The following is a 23,159-nucleotide window of genomic DNA, read 5'->3' as shown; positions in this document are numbered from 1 at the left end:
TGCCAATGCTCCAAGTCCAACTAACAACTAATTTATACAGAATCTAGACCCTGACGGCTTGTCTTGGTGAATATTTATTTGCTCAGAGACAATTAATTTTTCTTCCCTCTACATTGGTCCCACTCCCACACCCACATTTGGGTAAAGAAAAGGCTCCAGGAATTATGTGGCTTTTCTACTTTACACTTATCTTGTTATTTTATATGTTTTCTTCTTCCCCTTTGCACTGGGTGACTGACCCGACCTCTCTCTCCAACAAAATTTTATGGAAAAGAAAAAAAAAAAAAAACATTGTGATATTCACTGATCGGGAACAGTAGTAATAATGCAGCTTTAAAATGGTCCCGATGCGCTATGATGAATAAATAAATAAATAAAAATAGCATCAATCAAGTTGGAGAGGGCGTGCGCATGCGTCTGCCGGGAGTCGAACCCGGGTCTATTGCTTGGAAGGCAATTATCCTAACCGTTGGACTACAGACGCACCTTGGACTGACTCAGCTCACTTGCAGATTGGAATAGAAACATAACAAGAACAATAAAAGAAGCCGTTACGTCAACGGTAACTTAACTTTGCTTTTTTATAACTTTTGAAATCAAGTTTAAATAAATAAATAGCTCAACACTTAACTTTACAGGTTGAGTTGAATTCGATGTCAGCCGCAGCCTATAAAGAGAGTGTTTGATCATCATTTTAATTTTAATTTTATTTAAACTCAGCTTCTTCAAATGGGTACTATAATTAGAAAGAAAACTGTAAAAGTAGAAGTGGGAGTGTGTCGGCGGGGCGACGGAAGGACGACGATGACGCACTGTGTTTGCTGTTAATAATTTGTATGGTTGGTTTTAGAAGCCAGAAAGAAAGCATCTTCCTTAAGTCCCCATCAGTTTGTGTCATTCAATCTCACACACCCACCCATTTTTCTAATATTCTCTTTCATCCTACGTACGTTCTAGCCTACATGCATGTTTGAGGTATTCTCTCATTTACCTTCTTCTTTTTTCGTAAATTGCACTTTGTATTTTTAATATTTTATTTGTAGCACATACCTCCTCCTATTTATTTAATTAATAGATAAATATTAAATTATACAACACTCAACCAATTATTTTTTTTTATCTCCGTCACTGGTGGGGGAGGATTCATGACTGATCAACGATTATGCTTTTTTTTTCTTCTCATTAGGGTATGCGAGGATTTTTTATTTTGTAAAAAAATTTATAATCACAAAATATAGTTAAAAATCAAATAAAATAGGTACAACACAATCACATTAAACAAATAAAAATATTACGAATTACAATTATCTTATCATAAATAAATCGTAACCATAACAAAAAAAAATCACAATAACAATCATAATAAATAATTATATATATAATTTTATATTATATAGTATTAGTTTATAAATTAATAATTTATATATGTATGCTTTTATAAAATATCCTTTAAGTTGTAATTTATTTATAATAATATTTAATAAATGAAATTGTTACCTTAAAATATGTCATAACAATTTTCCAAAAAAAAAAATAACAAAATCATTTCTCATAAAATGTGTAATTATTTTAATATTTTCATTTCGATTACTGGATGTTTTTTAGACTAACTCTAATTTGTGTAATATCTAATTTAAGTCTAATTTAAATATGCATTTTCAATTTTGATTTTCTATTTCATGTATCCTTTATGTGTTTGTTGTCTATTTCTTTAATTTAATAAAAGAATTATTTTTAATAAAAAAATTCTATTTAATTTTGAAATTTGTTAAAATGGTTGCAAACGAAAATCACATATACAATTAATTCATCAATTGCAGACATAGCTATGAAAATCTATAAGTATATGATTACGATTACAATTATAATCATAGTTATAATTACACTTATTTTAAAAATTATAATCGAACCAACTCGTTCCTACCCTTACTATCTCTTGTCCTTTTTCTCCATGTATAATAATAATAATAATAATATTAAAATGTAATAAAAAATTTACAATTATTTTTTATGACTTCTCATATTTTAAAAATATCATATAATGACCTCATTATTAATTTTATATATTTGATCTTAAATTTTTTATCAAACTCAATAGTATGCGTGTATATATATATATATATATCATGAATGAATTTATGTTAAAAATAAGACTTATAAAATTAAAAGTCTTATCTTCTTGTAGATTGGGATTATTTTTATTGTAAAACTATGGTGAGATCTAAGATTAAATGGTTGAATTTTACAAAATTGGTGATTTACAAAAATATGCTTGGAAGAGAGAGATAGAGATTGTAACTTAAAGAAAAATAAAAAAAGAAAAGAAGTGAAAGGAAGCTTTAAGTGGAAGCCGGGGCGGGCTTGGCTCCCTTGTCCTTTTACCTTTGTAAAAAATAAAATTAAAAAAATATATATAGCCCAGTGGAGGCCTCATGTGGCTCCACTTTTGTTGGTGATGATTGTATATTTTTTTTACTTTTTTATAATGAGATAGAGAGAAAAAAAAAAAAAAAAAAAGAGAAAGAGAGATAAAAGACAAAGCATGCAAATGTAATAATGTAATGAAATAGTTAATTTGTTTTATGTTGTAATGTAAAATTTATATAATTTTTAAAATAAAAAAAGATAAATCATTATTGTAACTAAAGTCATGCCTTAGGGTGGTGATTACCGTAATTTTTTCAATCAAGTTTGTTTTTTAAGTTTTGACTTCAAAATGATTTAAAAAATTATAAGTTACTAAAAATAAACTATCAAAATCAAAGAATCTAAAATTTGTCTTTAAAACATAAGTCTAAATGGTCAGATGAATAATATATCAATTTAATGAGTTACGAATTCAATTATCTTCTAATGTAATTGAGGGCACAAATACTAAAAGTCATGCAAGAATAATCATTTCAAGAGATCAAAGATCTGATTTTTATTATTATTATTCCACAAAATAGCCTTCTTTCTTCCTATCTATTTTTCTTTTTTTTTTCAAGAAAATTTTTGACTTTTGCGAGGGTGGAAAGAAAAGGAACATGTTGCGTGCATCGCATTTACCTTTGACCCACCAGAATGTGGTGATACTCAATTTACAGTTCTACCCTCCCTTCCCGGCACGTTCAAATTCCAGTCTTAAGGGCATTTCGGTCACACGGGAAGAATGGTGGCCACCGAAGATGAGCAAAGGTCATCCCCCCTTCAGCTTCATATATGCTTTTACAGACAAACCCTTCTAAAAACCAGGGGATTCATAGTAAAATGCCTTTCCCTCCGCTTCTTCAGCGTCCGTTCACAACCAATCCGATATATTATATACACGCAAGCACGCACACACATTATAGAAGAACAGAAAAGGAAATCACAAGAATATAGGCGTGTATTGTTTAAGGCTACCGTTGATATTTGTTGACGATTGATTTGCACCAAAGCCACATCAGCAGCCCAAAGCGTGGTCTTTTCTTAATCTGTAAATATATTTATAAATATATATATTTGTGTTGTATATTAATCACCTCCTTTGTTTGTTTATTATCCGGTCTCTTTCTCCCTCTGCGTAGCTGTGCTGTCTCTTTTTACTCCAATGCTCACAAGCATCTTCTTGAATTCTTTAATGGTGCACAACAGAGGACACACTCTGTAACCACTGCTACTGCAAAACCCATTTCTCAAAATAGCAAGAAAACATAAAGAAAAAGCACTTTCAGTCTCTCTTTCTTTCCCTGTCTTCATTTTTGTTCGTTCTTATCTGCGTTTTGTGTATGGTGTCAATCTGTACGAGCATACTTTGATGGGACTGTAAATGGGTTCGCTTGAAACTGGCGTTTCGTTCAAGAGGGATCAGCCTCTGCTCCGTTCTTCCTCGGCAACGAGCAGGAACGAGAGGCTCCCATTCGGTCAAAGACTCAGATCAAGATTTGCAAGATTGGTGCTTTTCAAGAGGATTGATTACCGGCAATGGGTTTGCGCCGTCGTCGTGTTCTTCTTCTTCGCGGTTCTGTTTCAGATGTTCCTGCCTGGTTTTGTGATTCAGAAATCGGAAGAATCTTGGAAGAAAAGCGGGGTGGCTTCTGAGGATTTGATGCTGTGGAAGGAGATTGGGGGATTGGATTTTGGGGAGGATATTAAGTTTGAGCCGTCAAAGCTTTTGGCAAAGTTTCAACAAGTGTCTAGAGAGGTGAATTCCTCTTCTGGGGTCAGATTTGGGTACAGAAAGCCCCGGCTTGCTTTGGTGAGTAGTGGCATTTGGTAATTCTATATTCTTCTCGCTTTTCTCAGTTCTGGTGTTGAATGAGTTTGATGTTGATGGCTTGATGCCTTGATCATTGTGCTCCCAAGATCTATCGTGGGTGGGTTTAAATTTTTTCTTTTTTGGGTGTTTGCATGGTTCAGTGTTTTGTTTATTTTGGGCGAGTACCCCATTTGGCAGTGTGGTTCTTGGGGTTTTTAACTTGTGCCATCTTGATTTCTACTTGTAGATTTTTGGAGATCTGCTACTTGACCCACAGCAGATACTGATGGTCACAGTTGCTGTTGCTTTACGGGGGATTGGGTATGACATTGAGGTAACTCATTAAGCGTGAATTCCTTTTCCCTCTCTTAATTTTCAACTTTTGTCTTAAATGGGTATTATGGGTTTAGTTTTAAGTTTTCTGACAACCCTTTATTTTCCATTTGGTGAAGTAATTTATACTTGGTGCAGTGTTCAAAATGTATATTACAATAGCTTCTACAGGCCCAGATTTATACATCAAATTGAGCTTTCAAGACAATCTTGCTAACAGACTTGTTGGTTGGGGGCTTCTCAATGCGAATATATTGGATGTTATGTATCTTGGATATTGCTAGGGAAATCTTGAATTTCTTCATCAAAGTAAAATGTTTATTGAAAAGCAGTGAATTAATGCAGGTGTAGCATTTGTAAGATTTCTCATGGGTTCTTGTCAATAGACCACGTAGCCACGTAGTAACTTCTTTTATATTAAGATTGTGCTTCAGTTGTCTGGCTCTACTTTGGATACTAGATGTTTGATTCTCATCTATAATTCACGAATATGTGAGTCGATTCTATGAACTCAAGGCTGTTGAGTCCCATTCTGGCCTCTTTTAAAGGCAAGGTAGTCAATGATGGTCCATGTGGTGGTGGGTACACCCCACATGGACCTAAAACCGTCTTAAGATACCTCATTGTGAAACTTGACTCAATCCTGGTCTGATGTAATTAATAATGCATCATGAACTCCTTGCTGCATTTAAATATAGGTACTGTAATGCCTTGGTTTGTTTGATCCTCACATACTGTATATGTAGCTTGTGGAATAGATAGAAGTAATTAATAGGTTATGTATCTTGCTTCTAGCCCGTTTTTCATAGTTATATTAAAGCAACAGCTTGACTTGTATATAAACATCAACAAGGTAGAGGACCAGTGTTCTAGTTAGGGGGACAGAAGATGATGGATTATGCTAAGTTTAGAATAGTTTGCGCTATCAATTATGTCCCCAGAGTTCCAAGGTGATGAACATGAATTGATCTGTGGAAGGACATTTAAAGGACTATCAAATGTAGGAGCAAACACATTGAGAACCTGTCAGGAGAACTTTGATTCCTTGGATTAAAGGATTATCTTTTTCTATCCTCTCATTATTGTCTCTCTCTCTGAACTTGTCATCCATATTCTATTTGATTTGGATGTTGAGAACATTAGACTGGCATACTGCTAGTACACATTTTTATCTCAAATGTCATATGAGTAACATGATTATGTTTGTTGTAAGTACTTGCAAAATTTATAAGCCTTTGACTATAAGACTAGAAGTACTTTCTTGTCTCATAGGGGCATGCTTGACTTCTGAAGTGATTTGAGTTGTTTCATCTGCTAAACCTAAATGTTCACTGTCGGAACATAATCAATTTCAGCATGTCATGAGATAAATATAAGTGTATTAACTTCATCTTTTGTAACGAATTGCAGGTTTATTCGCTTCAAGATGGCCCTGTGCTGGATGCTTGGAGAAGTATTGGAGTTCGAGTCAACATAATCAGAACCAGTGAGAAGGAAGGCATCACTGTAGATTGGTTAATGTATGCCTGTGATGTTTGTCTCCTCATCTATATTCTGCCCCAAACTGTAGTTTGTGTTTCTCTTTTTGAGGTGCCCTAATTTAGGATCCTCCCAATTATCACAAAAAGGAGTATAATGTATTCCATTACTTAATATGTCTGTGCAGCTGCCCTTAAAAGTCCTTGGATCATTGTAGTTTTTGGTTTACCTTGGTGTGATGAAGAATTATCTGCGAAATTGTGTGCCAGTGCAAGCAGAAACACAACAGATTTCGGCAGATTTGACACTTTGTTGAGTTTTTTTTTTGAAATTTTTGCAGTTTCTAGTTCATTGTAGGTTGCTTGTTATTTAGTGTAGAGAATATTTCAGCTCACTAGAATCAATTAATTTCCTCCACTTCTCATTGTTGTATTTACTTGATGCAGCTATAACGGCATAATTGTCAACTCGATTGAAGCCAGGGAAGTCATTTATAAGTAAGTTTTATCATGTTAGTCAAGACCCTTATGAATACCCAAATTTGTTGCTGCAAGTTTTTCTCCCCTTCTCCTATTTTTCTTAAAAGTACAGTTTATTTCACAGGACATCGAAAGTAAGCATCCCATATTTCAGATTAACTAATACAGTAATACCTAATTCAATGGTTGATGAAACCTCTATTATTTTGATCCTGTAATAGCAAGTTGGTGTTTTCTTTTATCGATTAAAGTGAATGATTTTACTTGTCACAGTCTCCTGCAGGAACCTTTCAAATCTGTACCTCTTATATGGAGCATCCATGACAGAACACTTGCCACTCATTTGAGACAATACATATTGAGGGGCCAGATTGGGCTTCTAAATGATTGGCAGAGACTCTTCAATCGTGCTACTGTTGTTGTCTTCCCAAACTATGCCCTGCCGGTAATACTCATTAGAGCCTTGTTATTTAGCTACTGTGCTGCCAATATGGTGTCTATGTTAGTGTCTATAACATAATCATTAATGAATAACGAGTCTTAAAAGTGGAACTGACTGCACAATAACATTTTTTTTATCAACTATTTTTCAAGGGCATGCTGAACAGTCCAACAGGAAATAAAAGAGCTATTCAGTTATAGGATCTGTGTTTTTTTATATTCATATCCAATTCATTGTGACATTATATCCATAGTATAAAACACATCTCCTATCACTATTCATTTTCCATTTATCTTATGCTTTATGCAAATCGGGCCTGTCTGATCATGTCCTCTCCTTTACATGGAAATATTTTGTTTATACATTGCTTGAGGTTGTTTGATCTCTTTATAAGCATCATTATACTTCAAGTTGACTTGGTTCACTACTATACAGGCATAGGTCGGTTTTAAAATATGCCATGCATGCTTTTTTGCAGATGTTTTACGCAGCATGTGATTCTGGAAACTACTTTGTTATTCCGGGTTCTCCTGCTGAAGCATGGGAAGTAGACAACTTCATGGTTTTGTACAAAGATAATAGATCCACTAAGATGGATCATGGAACTGATGACTTTGTTATCACAATTGTGGGAAGTCAAATTTTGTACAGAGGCTTGTGGCTGGAGCATGCCTTAATTTTAAAAGCTCTAAGGCCACTATTTGCAGGATTCCAATCTGATACCAATTCAACTTCTGATCTTAAGATCATTGTTTTAAGCAGTGATTCAACTGGGAATTATAGTGTGGCTATAGAGGTAAGGTTTTGGATAATGAGTGAGATCTTTGGTTTGCTTCTTCTTTGGCTTCATGCTGCTGAGTTTTTATATTTGTTATTCTTTGTCATAGGCAATTGCTCTTAATTTGGGATACCCAAGGGACATTGTGAAGCATGTTGCTGTTGATGAAAATGTAAACAGTATTCTAAGTATGACTGACCTTGTGATATATGGATCCTTCCTTGAAGAGCAATCTTTTCCTGGCATTTTGGTAAAAGCTATGTGCTTTGGGAAGCCAATTATTGCTCCAGATCTCTCCATGATCAGGAAATATGTATGCTTCTGATGCTCTCTCTATGCATATGCATGTCATTCAGTTATTAAAGAGACTCTTATTGGCATTAACCGTAGTTTGTGAACCATTAATATTTTTACATGTTCATCTGGACAATGTCTTATATGAGACTTAATTGATGCCTTTAATCTGAAGCTTTTTGAAGTCGATCATTGCTCTGGATCTTATGAATGTTTCATCTGGTTTTGTGGCCGGTATATTTATCTTAACAATATCTTAAATGCTTTCGGAAGCCAGTCATTGCCCTTCTACCATTAGTCCATGCACTAAATTAAGTGATACCTCCTTATTCCCTTGTTCGTATAGGTAGAACAGCCTTTCATGGATATGCATATCTATAGTCTTTCATTTATTGTTTTTCAACCCATCAAAACAAACCTCCATTTTCTGCATGCTCAAATTTATGGAGATGGGAGTTCATTATCATGTAGAATCATGTCAGGATGAGGAGACTGTATTGGAAGACCCTTATCAATTTAATTTAATAGAGTTTAAGATCCTAGTTTAAGTGAACCTTCTTGTGATCAATTGCCTCAAGGACTGGAACAAGGATATTTACAGACCCCATCTTTCATGCAAATTGTGATTCAATTGAGTAAACTTTTTTAGATCATACTATCTCATGGTTTAGTGGTAGATATTTTGCCTAAGGATCTCACATTAGCAACCAATTAATATATAACATATCAAGCCTTTTATCTCACTGTGTGGGGTTGATTATATAAATTCCAGTTCTCTAGTCATTTCTATCTATGCCCTTATATTCTATAAGGCCCCTATAACTTGTATCGTACCTGAGTGTCTCCGACCAAATTTTTCTTGGTTCTTTCCTACCTGTTTTACTAGATGCATGTTCCATTCCCTCCACTCTTCTCATGTGTCTCTGTTGATCTTTTCTCACATGACTAAACCATCTTAATCAAGTCTCACGCATCTTATTTTTAGTAAGAGCTATTTTAAACTTATTATAAATAACCTTAATTGTAATTTTCTTATATGGTCACAAATCCATCTTAACATCAGCATCTTTGTTACATTCATATTTTGCTCATGTTAGTTCTTTACTACCCAATGTTTTGTGCCATACAACAAATTGGTCACATAGCTATCCAATAAAATGTTTTTTTTTTAGCTTTAATGGAATCTTATTATTGCATAAAATGCCATATGCACTTTCCCATTATTTCAAACCAATTAATATGTGGGACATAATTGTTTTTCCCCACCTATAAAGATGAATTATCATATCCAACAACATATCAAGCTTTGATCCCACTACATGGGATGGACTACATCAATTCTTGCTCGCAGGGCATTTCTATTAATGGCCTTATCTGCTTTATGGCCCTTATAACTCATATATTACCTAAAAGTATTCCACCAAATTTTTCTTCGTATTCCTCTACTTTTTTATTCCATCTGCTCTCTTCACAGGAGCTGTCTATTGGTCTTCTTTTCACATTAGCAAATCATCTTGATCCTATCTCAACTTCTTATCTTCAATGGGGAACCACTCCAACTATATTACAAATAACTTTATTTCTAATTTTATCTTTTCTTGTATGGTCGCACATCCATCTTAACATTCTCATTTCGTTACGCTCATTTTGCATATGTTGATGCTTCGCTGCTTAACATTTATGGCGTACAACAAAGATGATCTTATAGGTATCTTATAAAATGTAGTAAATTCTAAAGACAAACTATCATATCCAGAGGTTATTAATCCCTAGGATTTCTGACCTTCATGCCTACTTTTTATTTCATAGTTCACATTTGAATCTTTATTTTTTTTTTTATTTTGTTGTATATTAAATTTCTTTCACCAAGTTAGTGTTTTCTGCTTTTCCTGCAAGCTACTGACTGCATTGGCAATAACAATTAGGTTGATGACAGGGTGAATGGTTATCTTTTTCCCAAGGATAATATAGGGGTCCTTACAGAGATTATGTTACAAGTGGTTTCAAATGGGAAATTATCACCTTTAGCTCACAATATTGCATCTATTGGAAAACGCATTGCCAACAACCTAATGGTTTCAGAAACTGTTGAAGGGTATGCTTCTCTGGTGGGAAATGTTCTCAAGCTCCAATCAGAAATTGCACCTTCCAAGGCTGTGACAGATATACCTAGCCAATTGAAAGAAGAATGGCAATGGCAACTGTTTGAGTCAATGTCAGATTCAACAAATGCAAACAGAGCCTTAAGAGGCCACAAATTTCTAGAGGATATTGAAAAGCACTGGAATCGAACCCAGAGTTCTGGTTCTGTGACTGCTGCAGATGAAACATTCTTATACAGTATCTGGAAGGAGCAAAAGTACATTGATATCGCATATTCAAAGAAGAGAAGAGAAGAAGAAGAGGTAATAGATACAGACAGCTGTTGTGTTTGTTTTGATGATTGCTTTCTGTTGTTTTTGTTCTTGAAATTATGCCATTTTGGAACTTGGTGCAGTTGAAGGATAGAACTGACCAGCCACGGGGTACATGGGATGATGTATACCGAATTGCCAAAAGGGCTGATCGGTTAAAGAATGATTTGCATGAAAGGGATGATGGAGAGCTTGAAAGAACTGGCCAGCCGTTATGCATCTATGAACCATACTTTGGGGAAGGGACCTGGCCTTTTTTGCACCATACTTCACTGTACCGTGGAATTGGTCTGGTGAGTACTCTTATCATCAGTGCTTATTGTAGTACTTTTTGAAAGTTGATGAAGAAGGAAGCAATGCTTTTTCCTTATTTGAAGTGGTCACATAATCTGTGTTGCAGTCCAACAAAGGCCGAAGGTCTGGAGCAGATGATATTGATGGACCTGCCCGCCTTCCACTTCTCAACAACCCTTACTACCGTGATGTCCTTGGTGAATATGGAGCCCTTTTTGTAATTGCTAACCATGTTGATCGCATACATAAAAATTCTTGGATAGGGTTCCAATCATGGAGAGCAACAGCAAGGAAGGTGTGTGATCACTCACAGTAACCTTGCTCTGAAGTTCTATTCCCTGAGTATCTACAATTCAACTTCTTCCTTTTTTTTTCTTTTTCACCCTTGGAAATTGGAGGCAGATGTTGAAAGCATTTTCTGTTGAAAGCAGACCTGTGGTTGAATTTGTTGTTCTTTGTTTGTTGTCTGTCAAAATGGCCTTTCGTTGAAATTAGTAGGCCTTGCAGCCAGTAGATGAAATATTAGACGATCTTTGTCCACTATAAATGATGACCTGTAATCAGGGTATGGTCTTTGTAGCATGGAGTATTCATGAATTACCATAGAATATAAATCAAATTGGATTCACAAGTCGTGGTAACAAAAAATTCTGTTGAGAACTTTGTCTATTAGCTTGGGTATTTTGGAAAGGAACAAGGCAGTTATGATGTTTCAAATGTGACAAATTATTTGCACAATGTCATCAGAAATTGCTGAGAAAAATTGTAATTTTATTGTCTGATTCTCTCTGAATTTTCAAATCTTAAAACCTAAGATCTGGGCAAAGCATCATTTACTCCAATAGAGTTACTGATGGTTGATTTGTACCCTCTTTGAGTGCCATTGGTGAGATTACATTGTCTTGTGAACAGCCTTCAGCTCTTACGGCACCATAAAAAACCTTTCTTGACAATTTAGTTGAGTCTTTCTGATGGTAGGTTCTGTAACAATTATCTTTTTTCGGTTATTACATGCAGAAATCAAAGTTACAGCAAAAACTTTGTGTTTATTTAATGTGCTTTGACATGGTATTGCTTCATGTCTAATATCGGGGCTTACACAGGAATCTTTGTCTAAGACTGCTGAATCAGCATTATTAGATGCCATCCAAGCACGAAGGCATGGTGACGCGCTCTACTTTTGGGTTCGTATGGACATGGATCCAAGAAACCCATTGCGACAGGATTTTTGGTCATTTTGCGATGCTATAAATGCTGGAAACTGCAAGTAAGGGTGACATTTCTGTTACCTAAATTTGTTCAATTATCTCTGCCAAATAGATTAAGGTTTGCGATTGTTGTTGCTGTTGTTGTGTATCTCAGCCAAAAGCATTCAATTTACCTTGTATATTCCATTTTCCGATTTGGGTGTTCCACCTGGGGTTGACTTTTCTCCGTGTCAATGTTGACTGCAGATATGCCTTCTCTGAGGCTCTAAAACAGATGTACAGGATAAAACGTAATGAGACTATGTTTCCTCCCATGCCTGTAGATGGGGGCACATGGTCTGTTATGCACAGCTGGGTTTTGCCAACCAAGTCCTTCTTGGAATTTGTAATGTTTTCCAGGTTGGGAAATTTGCACATTCATTGACTCTAAATGCTGGTTATGGTTTTATTTGTCAAGAGGGATTTAAGCGTTCAGTGTCTTGTGATATTGTTGGTAATGAGGTGATGTCATTTGCAGAATGTTTGTAGATGCACTGGATGCGCAATTTTATGACGAACACCATCAAAGTGGTGATTGTTATCTGAGTTTATCCAAGGTAATCTTAAACTGCTCAAACAACTACTGTTTTTTCCTTCTTTTTTATTTTGGTGTGTGTGTGGCTAAGTCAAACAACTACTATTTTTTCCTCTTCTTTTTTTTTGTGTGTGTGGCTAAGTCAAACAACTACCTTGGTGTCTTGCAAATTAACTTAATCTTGCTTTCTTTTTCTGGTTTCTTCAAGAATAGAATTGATTCTGATTTGGTACCCCAAAGAGTAGAATACAGATTATTGTTTCAACTGGGGGGGTTCCCATGCCCAGGACCTTAAAAACAACCAACTCCGATGTAATGTCTAGTTCAAGCTGGCGCTGACTTCTCTTGACAGACAAACTTAACCAACAATGTTACAATGCCACATTTATGAATTCTGTGACTATAAAAGAATAGGATGATGCCATTGCCTCATTAATTTGATCATTCCAGTAGGTTATTGGCGAAGGAGTGAACATTCTCCAAAGCTAAAACCGATTTGAAGGCATCATTTTAAAAGTCGTAGAAATCAAAAAGGATATTATTTTGTTTCATCTGATTTTTGTCATTTCTGATCGCCCCTCAGTAGATGCATATCATAAAACCTGATACACATATTGGTCATTATTTGAGTTTGACTAAGCGCCCTGAGTGTCACAGAGATGTATGTCTTGGCCCTTGGAGAAACTAATTCTCAAGCTACTTCTTCCCTCGCCCTCTTCATATTTCTGTTTCTTCATTTAATTCCTTCAGACCCCCTTTCTTTAATTATTTCAGAGTATGGTTTGCTAGAAAGGTTGATTTAGTAGGATATGGAATGATGGCTTCTTGCCCAACACTCAGGACAAGCATTGCTATACACGGTTGCTGGAGCTACTTGTGAATGTGTGGGCATATCATAGCCCGAGGAGGATGGTGTATGTGAATCCGGAGACCGGAGCAATGCAAGAACAACACAAGTTGAAGAATCGGAGGGGTCACATGTGGGTCAAATGGTTCGCATACAGTGTCCTCAAGAGCATGGACGAGGACCTCGCCGAGGAGTTCGACTCTGATCGCCCCAAGAGGCGATGGCTGTGGCCGTCCACGGGGGAAGTCTTCTGGCAGGGAGTGTACGAGAAGGAAAGAAACCTAAGAAATCAAGAGAAAGAGAAGAGAAAGCAACAGAGCAGGGATAAAATGTCGAGGATGAGAAGACGGCGTCGCCAGAAAACTATAGGCAAGTATGTGAAGCCTCCACCGGAGGAGGAGGAGGAAGAAGGTACAAACTCTACGCTGGCCATGGCCAGGCTTTTGAGATAGCATTGACCGACCAATTTTTCTTTTCTTTTCTTTTTTTGGGGTTGAATGTATCTCTTCATTTTTTCATTTTTGTCAGAAGGATGCTTAGGTTTGTATTCTGAAAGCGAGGGCTTTGTACGTAGTAGTAGTAGTAGCAGCAGCAGTAGAAGTTGCATCCTGCTGATAATGATGCCAGTGAAATATGTGCATGCTATTATTCTTTTTGTCCCGTGTGATTGTTTTTTCCTTCTTTCTTTCTTAGACACAGAAGCTGATAAAGCTTTGTAATAGTAGATACCCATAAGATTCTTACAGGTTAAAACATTGCATTACACTGCTAATTGATAAATACAATCTGATTGTATATTAGAGCATCTTGTTTTACGTACTAAATGATCATTGTATATATCTACTTTGCTGTCGATATATCCCACATAAAAAGGGCAGGCATAGCTGATAGCATAGCTCTAGTACAAGACAAATATGTCAACTTGGTATCCTACAAAAAACTTCATGGCTACTATCTCATAGGAACCTTCCCAGCACCTCCAAAACAGGAAAATAATTCCTGAGGCCAATCCAAAGCGGATCTTCATAGGCCGCATAACAGCATTAACAACAAAACTGTCAACTTCATGAGTTGGAAGATGATGAAGCTCATGTCATCAGATCCTAGGTGCTGCACCAGAACATGATGGCGAGTGTGAGGGGCAACAAAAAGAAGCCAAAACAGACGCAACATGACTTAAAAATCGCCTACTTACCGCCGCCAATTGTGGCTTCGGGCAGCCGCTCAATTGAATACTTGTGCTGTGTAATGTACATGATTGGTACACCTGGAATCTGATCATCAACCACCAAAAGTCATTGATCAGTTGCACTCACATGTTGTTAAAGACTCAAAGCTATTATTGTTAACATATTATACCTTGCGGATCCTTCGCTTTAGGTCTCGATCACATGTTGCTACAATGTAACATTTATGCTGTTTACAGAATATTTCACAATAAATTCAGTAAAAGTACCAGTTGGACCCAAAAAAAAAACATGAGTTGTTCCAATGAATTTTGCAATGAAGATCGCTCAAAAAAATGGAACCCCCCCCCACCCCACCCCTGCGGGCCGGCCAAAAATATATAATATATATCGAGAGAGAGAGGGGGGGGGGGGAGTGAGGGAGAAAATAAACAAGTGGTCATTTGGACACGCAGGGAGGCACATGTTCCAATTCTGGGGTAGCATCATTGTTACCAAAATATGAGTTCCATAATCTCTATGCTACTTCATTAAACATGTCATGCTGACCCAAAATGGAAATTCAAGTTAATTGCAAAGAATGCAGCTGATCTTTTAGCTGACTTTGGTATTAACATTAAACACGATATGGTTTGCCAAGAGAAATGAGTCAACAGTGTGGTGAACAGAGCTCATCCCAATGCAAATACAGATCTAGCTTGCCATCGTTGTAGTGGTGGGTCTATTACTCCGGGATATTGTTTTCCAGCAATCAATATTTCATTATGTTAATATTAGCACAAAAAGTGAAACTGGCAGATACAATCAGAATTCTTCACCATTGTCCTTTATTAGCCAAAACCCGGTAAAGTTCTATTATTCCAAGAGAGAATTTTTCACCAATCAATATTTCATTACTGGTTACTAGGATTAAATTGATATTGTGTTAATATTAGTGCAAAAAGCAAACTGGCAGATACATTAAGAATCCCTCACCATGGTCCTCTATCAGCCAAAATTCAGTAAAGATACTCTATGAAAACATTATTCAGCTTTTCCTTGAGTGTCAGAAAAGCAAACAGGGTTTAAGGACTTAACAAAACTCCACAACACTGCCTCTTTTTTGGAGCCAACTCAAGAAAGGACATTCCTGGTATATTTTTGCCCTTGCATGCAAAGGGAAAAAACAAAGTAAAAAAACTACGTTTAAAATTCCAAGAGTAGTTTATCTGCACATCAGACAATTTCTCTGCACATCAGACAAAATCAAGCAACTTGACAAGAATTACCTTCTTTGCACTTTCAGACCAAATCAAGCCACTCAATGGGTGCATCATGCATGCTTTTCATGGCATAATATGGTACCATATCCCAGTCTATCTAAACCCTCAAATATTCAACCAAGTTACTTCCCCGTGTCATCAAGAAGCAACAATTTCAATTTCTGATTCAGTTTCACCAAAAATCTCAAGGATAGTACAGAAAAACTCCATTAAGGTTTAGATTCATCAAATGTAAGCAGATTTGCATTTTTAAAATCTGATTACCGGTACCATAAAGGTAGCTAATAAAGTTTTGGTTTTAGTTCTATAGACTGGAAGGAATTGGTGTCAAGGGCAACAGAGATCAACTAACCTTCTTTGCCCATCAGACCAAATCAAGCCACCCAATGATGTCGGTGCATGCTTTTCATGGCACATATGGTACCATATCACATTCTATCCAGACCCTCAAATATGCAGCCAAGTTACTTTCCCGTGTCATCAAGAAGCAACAATTTCAATTTTTTATTCATGTTTGTTCAGACAAAACATTCTACATTGGAAATATATTTCAATGTAAAATGTTTTACACAATATATTTCTTATATATTTTCTGGTGGTTGGTTTGCATGATAAAATATTTTTCAAATCTAGGTATATGTGTGTATGTATCTGCAAGTGTATGTTATATGTGTGTGTGTATAAATGCATGCGCTGTGTGCATGTGTGTAGGTGTGTAGATGTTTGTATGTATATGTACATATATTGAATATATGTGTATGTATGTGCATATATGTATGTATACATGTATACATATTGTATGTATATACACGAGCATATTTGTATATAGATATGTATATAAATATATGTAAAGGTTTTTTGATGAAAGAAAAACTAATTTATTAGTTTTGGTGTAAATAGGAAAATGACTTATGGGTTTTGAATCAGTAAGTCATTTTCCATTCTTTGGTGTAAAATATTTTCATTATTTATATTTTCTATCTTTGTGGTCATTTGAACACTAGAAAAAGATAAATATTTTCCTGGAAAACGTTTACAGCTAACCAAACAGAGCTCAAATGTAAGCTGATTTGCAGTTTAAAATCTAATTACCACAAAGGAAGCTAATGAAGTTTTAGTTTTAGTTCTACAGATAGAGGAATTGGTGTCAAAGGCAACAGAAATCAACTAACCTTAATGGTTCTTAAGAAAAAAATAACATCCTACAAAATCACTCAAAATTAATGTTGAGGACAAAATCAACTCTTGGAACATCAACACGAACAGAAGTAAATCATATTACAAGGTGAAAAGAAAAGCGAAGAATTGTCAGGCACAGGCTATAACAAAAGATGTCCGAAAAAAGCATGACAGATAGGAATCAAACCAACCTGTGTAACTCTTTCAATGAGGCAGTCATCAGCATAAGTTCCTTTGTGGCTACAGGGGAGTCTTTCAAATCTAGGATCCTTTGCAATCCTGTTTGAAGGAAAAAAGGGGAAGATTAGAAAACAGTAGCAGCACCAAAGAAATTTCTCACTAAAATGATAGGAACATAAAATTAAATAAAACACACAATCAACCAATGGGGCACTGGAAAGCAATGTTTTAGAAACCAGACTGGACATTGAATCAGAAAAGGGAGAGGATCAAGGGTTAAGAATCAGACCAGGGTTGAACCAGAATGTAATTTTATTAAATATATATATTAATTAAATCTGCGATCTAAAAAAATTATCATATAATCTACTATTAGAAACACATCAAATAACATATTTAAAGTTATGAAATTTCAGAGAATGCATATTTTTTTATCATAGACTTTGTTTTTTGAAAATAAAAGCGAGTTTATAAAATAAAAAATATTATGAGTGTCATTTGACATTAGAAAAAATAATAACAATACTGAGGAAAAAAATAATAACCATGTGATATAAATATCTATAAATTACATAGCAATATTAAAAAATTGGGCCTATGGTCGGACCGAGGACGGATTGGGCTCAAGTCAGGGTTTATTTTTATTAAATAAATATATATATGGTAATTAAAATTATGAAATATAAATAAAAAATTCTATTAATAATAACAACATAGTATTATAACAAAATTTAAAATAAATTTGAAGCTTGATTTTACTTTTAGATCTTTTTATAAGCAAAGTGAAATACAAATAAAGAATTGAACATAATTTAAGACAAAAGGTTCCATGTCCCAACTCCCAACAAATCTTCAGTGACTGATTCAACATGCTTCACAGAATGAAAAAGAAAAAGGAGTCAAAGTTTCAATTGTTCAACCCTCTAGTAGTGTGTAGGAGGTGAACCTCAATATGATGTTCAACTGACCCCCTCCCCCCTTTCTCTCTCATGGAAAAGAATATTGTGTTCATTCAACCCCCCTCTCTCTTCCTGTTAAGTCTTCATGTCTGTTCTCATCTCCTTTCATCTCTTCGATCTCCTCATTTTTCACTTTTGATAGAAGAAAAGCTTGAAATCTTGGTTGAGGTTTGTATGAGGTTTTCTGTTTTCATTTTTTTTTTTTTGGTTTGGTTTTGCTAGGGGGGGGGGGGGGGGGGGGCGCTAGGCAGTTGAACCATGCCGATTAATGGTTGAACTGTCCAGAAACAAACCATGCCAATTCCTTTGCATCCCAATTTTTATGTGTCAACCAAACCTGACCATCGGCCAGTTGCTGGTTTAACCAGTTGGACCGGCCGGTGAGGTCCATTTTTAACCACATTGCTGGAAAGTTAAAGAACACAAAAAAGTTTATACCATAGCAAAATGTTGAGAAGATGGATTTTAGTTATGCACATAGATTAAAAGGTGACCAATTACAGTGATGTTGACACTGTAATAACTTCTCTTCACCTTTTTATACAACAGTTCTAACACACTAAACACTTATTGACAATATATATGAACTGTCAAATTCTTGCAAAGTAGAAGTGCGTTTTCATCTTCTACAGATATATTGTAGTCTACCTATTTTCAAAGTGACTTTTAGCATTTTTAATTATAATATTGAATTGAAAAAGAGTATGAACAATAGCACATTTCTCCACTATAATAATGCAAATAAACAAAAAAAAAGGTAATTTGGAATACAACACAAGTTAAATGAGCATATACCTCAAAGCAACCCGGTACTTCTGACCTAATTTCTCAAGCTCGGCCATCACACAATCTGTGATGCAAGGGGTACCTTCAAAGTTAAAAAGGAAATAGGAGATAAGCACAATGTTTTAATATTTCTTTTCCTGTAATCAGCAGGCCCGGCCCTGGACCAGGGCGGTCAGTGCGATCGCCCTGGGCCCATTATTCAGGGGGGCCCAAATTGTTTTTAATAAATATTATATTATATTATATTATATTATTATTAATTAATTTAATATTTAAAAAAAAAATCCTCAACGCCCAGCAATGCTGGGCGGACTTCAAGTCCGCTTCCTTCAGCGGACTTGAAGCCTGCTTAGACTAAAAATTTATTTTTATATTATAAAAGAATTTATTTTTACTTCAGATATTCAATATATAGAGAAATTTTTTTTTTGATTGGATGAAAAAGAATTTATTTTGCTCGATGAAAAAGAACTTATTGAATTGTTATAAGTATTCATCTTGTTTATATATTGTAGCATTTTATTCTAAATTTTAATATATTAAAATTTGAATCGATACAATTTATTTGACTTGAATGTAGGGGTGGCAATACGAGTTGACGAGTCGTAATCGTGTCATGTTAAGACACATGTATAATACGTATCAGGCTAACCCGAACACAACTCGTTTAATAATCATGTCAAATTCCTTAAAGCCGAACACGACACGATCTGTTTAACCCGTTTAATTAAACGTGTCGTGTCGTGTTACCTATTAACCTGTTTAACCCGTTTAATTTAAATGGGTCGTGTTGTGTCACCTGTTAAACGTATTATTTGGTGTATAATCGTGTTAACGTGTTCAGATCAACCCACTAACCTTTTTAATTAAACGTGTCATTTCGTATATAATCGTGTTAACATGTTCGAGTCAACTTGTTAACACGTTTAATTAAACGGGTCATTACATGTATAAAGGGGTTGACCCGCCTAAGACACGAAAATAATCATGTCATAAACGGGTTGACCCGTTTTTAACCCGAACCCGATTAACCCCAACCCTAACCCGCTTAACTCCGTGTCGTGTAATCGGGTCGTGTTCAAAATTGTCAACTCTACTTGAATGTTAAATTTTTAGTTAATTTGAATATATTAGGTCTTGCTTAAAAAATAAGAATGAATTCATCACTAAATTTAAATATATATATGAGGGCCTAAATTTTACTTTTGCCCTGGGCCCTAAAAACTTGAGGACCGGCACTAGTAATCAGAACACAGCTTGAAATGAGTAGTTTCTGAAGCACTCCTGATGACGACTTTCAATACAAGCATACTTCCAAAGCCTTTAGAGTACATTGATTGAGAAAGGATGAAATGCCACAAAGAACAGTAATTATAAATTTGGGGCAGAAAGATGGTGGTTTCATTAACTTACATTTTGCATATAAGCAGTCCATCATTCCTTTCTCCAAATCCAACTACACCATCACATCATGAAAAAGAATAAATATGAAAGAAAAATACAAATTAGTTATATCAAATCAAATAGTTAGATTTAGAGAAACAGTCTAATTGGTTATACGAAGCATGTAAATGATCCTACGCACAACAAGAAACATAACATAAATCTTTCAACAAAAGAATCCAAAATCATTACATTCACAAGATAACAGCTACCACATTATCGAGTGCATATAGAGTTCTGACTTCCACTGGTTAATAAGAAACAGGGGAAAACAAAAAACAGACATGAACTCAAGAAGAGATTTCTGGTTGTTCCCCTTCAATAAATAGAGTCTGCAAGTCAGCTGAGTAAATCCTAAACCTAACAAAGTTACACTAACAAGTTCTATTCAAAATTTTATGGATTTCTAGTCCTACATCCTCTCGGTAAGATGGCATAGCATTGGATGTCAAATTGTCAATAGAAGTCAATCCTATTCTAGTGAAACACAACTGTCATCATACAAAACTACAGTCAATGGGATTATTAACTAATGCCAAAAAGTTTTTCTTTAATCTTCGGAGACATAATACAGATTTTAACTATCATCAGTTCCTTATAAATTTTCAGCAACTAAAAACAGCACCACCACAAAGCCACAATTTTCCAGGAGACTAACACCACTGACAGTAGATAAATTCAGCACTCACTTTATTCTGGATGGAGAAATTGATGAAGTTGGTATCAACCAAAACCCGATAAGGCGGCCCCAAAGCAGTGTTGTGCTTGAAGAAAAGAGCAGATGAAACATACGGCCTACGATTCAAGAAGAACAAGAAAGATTTGAAATACATAAATAGACAGGCCTGTCCGCATAAATACTATATTGTAGAGAAGGGGGCCTTACACGTTTGGAGGAAGCTTTGTCAAATCTTTCTTGTTAGGGTTCAAAACCTCCTCTTTGTACCTAAATACCAAATCAAAGTTACAGTAAGATATTATATAGATCTAATGTATATATTCACACAGAAAGATAAGTGAGAAAGAAGGAGCAAATCAAACTACTGTTTGATAGCTTTGGAGGTGACTAGCTTCTTCATGACCGCAAACTTGGGAGATTTTTTCTTTGCTTTTCCCATCTCGCTGATTGGGATCCGCCGGCGGTAGCAGCAGCGGGCGGCGGGACACAAGCTTAGGATTTGGTACGGAGTGACGGACAAGCTTTGAGGTTAGGGTTTGGAGTTTTGAAAGACATATTTAGTTAATTGAATATAATTTTATAATTATTGCTATTTTACACGGAATATATATTTATCTATTCTTTTATTTATTATTTTAAACAAACAAGCACTTGGTTTTTTTTTTTTTTTTTTTTTTACTTTTCAAACGCTTTAAATTATAATGATACCTTTGAAAGTTTCATTTAACTATATTGGATCACCATTATAAACATTTGGAATGTAATTTTTTTGTATAATTTTTAAATTATAATTTAATTGGGATATAATTAATACAAGACTACTACAATGGTTAAAAGTATAGTGATATAACTAACTTTTTTTAAAAATATAATAATTAATTTGACACTTTAATTAAGTGAAATTAAATAATAATATGATATTATCAAGATAACATTTATCTTAATATTTACATCATTGAGTTTAAAAGTATAGTAATCTTTTCTCTTTTAAAGCACAATGACAAATTTAGCTCCAAGTTAAAAGATTAGTGGCCGACTTGAAGCTTCACTCAAAAAATATGCACAAATTTATTTCGTTGCTTCAATAAAATATATTTTTTTCTGTGACAAAAAACCCACAATTATTATTTTTTGGATATTGAATGTAGAAAGTCAAAAAGAAAAAATTAAATAAGTCACAACTTTTGATAATAAATATTTAAAAAAAATAGAGGGTGAGCCTCAAGTATAAATAACCCTCTTTCCATAAGATTTAAACATTTCAAGTATCTCATTCTCATATAGAGAAAAAATAAAGAGTTAGAATTATTAAAAGTATCTCATTCTTATTGTTGTTATTTCTTCGTGATTTAGAGAAAAAATTGTAATTCTTATTATTTTTCTATAATAAATTTTTTTATCATTATCTGTGATTTTTATCTTGATTTATTTAAGATTTTTTCATGTAAAATTTACATGTTTAATTTTTTATTATTATTATTTTTTTAAAATTATTAATTACAACCCAATTCTAATTCAGTGTTATTTCTAACATTTGGTGCATTTTAGATGAGTGGGTCGTAAATCATGCACATTAAATAAGTTAATCAAAGATTGATGAGTCCATGCTTACCTAAACATATTAAATTCTTAATAATTAGTATGAAAAATATACAAGTAAGAAAAAATTCCAACTATAAGAAAGATAAGGGCAAAATAATATAAAATAACTATATTCCATACGTAGGGTTACGAGAATAGAATTCCTTACTTATATTGACATAGTTATATATATTTTTATGTTAATTATTTAATTATATAATATAATTCATATATTAAAAAGAAGAACTCAAAATGAAAGGTTAATAAATTTTTATTTAAAATTTGTCATATAATAAATATTATTAATTATTAATTGAAAGGCTATGATTTCGCCACGTTGCATTGAATGTTTTCTCCGGCTGTAGCCATCACGACCAGAAGGTTCCCGTCCGACAGCGTGACAAACGCTCGCACACGTGGCTGAAATTAAGAGTGACGTGGCGCGAAATATCCAGAGGCTTCACTTCAACCTATTGGAAGCACGAGAAAGGTCGCGAAAGCAGTGGAAGAATCCATTTTCTCAATTATTAATTTAATTATAT

The 23,159-nt window shown here is 34.7% G+C and overlaps 2 protein-coding genes and 1 non-coding gene across 4 annotated transcripts; 1 reads left to right on the top strand and 2 right to left on the bottom strand.

Moving 5' to 3' along the window:
* Positions 1–412: 412 nt before the first annotated feature.
* TRNAG-UCC (transfer RNA glycine (anticodon UCC)) lies at positions 413–484 on the bottom strand. Its single transcript has one exon. It is a non-coding gene; the product is annotated as a tRNA-Gly (tRNA).
* Positions 485–3,216: 2,732 nt separating this feature from the next.
* On the top strand, positions 3,217–13,813 carry LOC127801661 (uncharacterized). 2 transcript variants are annotated; one of them, XM_052336964.1, is made up of 14 exons: positions 3,217–4,219; positions 4,467–4,553; positions 5,963–6,072; positions 6,478–6,528; positions 6,784–6,955; positions 7,431–7,748; positions 7,840–8,043; positions 9,950–10,429; positions 10,522–10,731; positions 10,839–11,027; positions 11,836–11,999; positions 12,187–12,339; positions 12,458–12,536; positions 13,289–13,427. In XM_052336964.1, the coding sequence occupies exons 1-14, from the start codon at positions 3,791–3,793 to the stop codon at positions 13,301–13,303; spliced, it is 2,661 nt and encodes an 886-aa protein (XP_052192924.1). In that variant the 5' UTR covers positions 3,217–3,790; the 3' UTR covers positions 13,304–13,427. The 2 variants fall into 2 exon arrangements, with proteins under 2 accessions (XP_052192924.1, XP_052192923.1); XM_052336963.1 differs by having other exon boundaries at positions 3,218–4,219; positions 13,355–13,813.
* Positions 13,814–14,121: 308 nt separating this feature from the next.
* On the bottom strand, positions 14,122–21,585 carry LOC127801662 (uncharacterized). Its single transcript, XM_052336965.1, has 9 exons — positions 21,402–21,585; positions 21,244–21,303; positions 21,047–21,152; positions 20,328–20,370; positions 18,924–18,996; positions 17,181–17,268; positions 14,721–14,777; positions 14,557–14,635; positions 14,122–14,471 (listed from the first exon to the last, which is right to left on the bottom strand). The coding sequence occupies exons 1-9, from the start codon at positions 21,473–21,475 to the stop codon at positions 14,458–14,460; spliced, it is 594 nt and encodes a 197-aa protein (XP_052192925.1). The 5' UTR covers positions 21,476–21,585; the 3' UTR covers positions 14,122–14,457.
* Between the last annotated feature and the right edge of the window lie 1,574 nt (positions 21,586–23,159).

This window comes from Diospyros lotus, chromosome 5, assembly GCF_014633365.1.
Source record: "Diospyros lotus cultivar Yz01 chromosome 5, ASM1463336v1, whole genome shotgun sequence".
NCBI classification, from domain to species: Eukaryota; Viridiplantae; Streptophyta; class Magnoliopsida; order Ericales; family Ebenaceae; genus Diospyros; species Diospyros lotus.
This window is presented reverse-complemented; position numbering and strand designations above follow the sequence as displayed.

Bases quoted from the DNA above. Each gene is read 5' to 3' on its own strand.
- LOC127801661 (XM_052336963.1), top strand. From the start codon at position 3,791: ATGGGTTCGCTTGAAACTGGCGTTTCGTTCAAGAGGGATCAGCCTCTG. The intron at 4,220-4,466 runs GTGAGTAGTGGC...TTCTACTTGTAG, and splicing joins GAAAGCCCCGGCTTGCTTTG to ATTTTTGGAGATCTGCTACT. The intron at 6,956-7,430 runs GTAATACTCATT...GCTTTTTTGCAG, and splicing joins TCCCAAACTATGCCCTGCCG to ATGTTTTACGCAGCATGTGA.
- LOC127801662 (XM_052336965.1), bottom strand. From the start codon at position 21,475: ATGGGAAAAGCAAAGAAAAAATCTCCCAAGTTTGCGGTCATGAAGAAG. The intron at 18,997-20,327 runs GTAAGTTAATGA...TTAACTTTGAAG, and splicing joins GGACTGCTTATATGCAAAAT to GTACCCCTTGCATCACAGAT. The intron at 14,778-17,180 runs GTTGGTTTGATT...TTCTGTAAACAG, and splicing joins TCATTGAAAGAGTTACACAG to CATAAATGTTACATTGTAGC.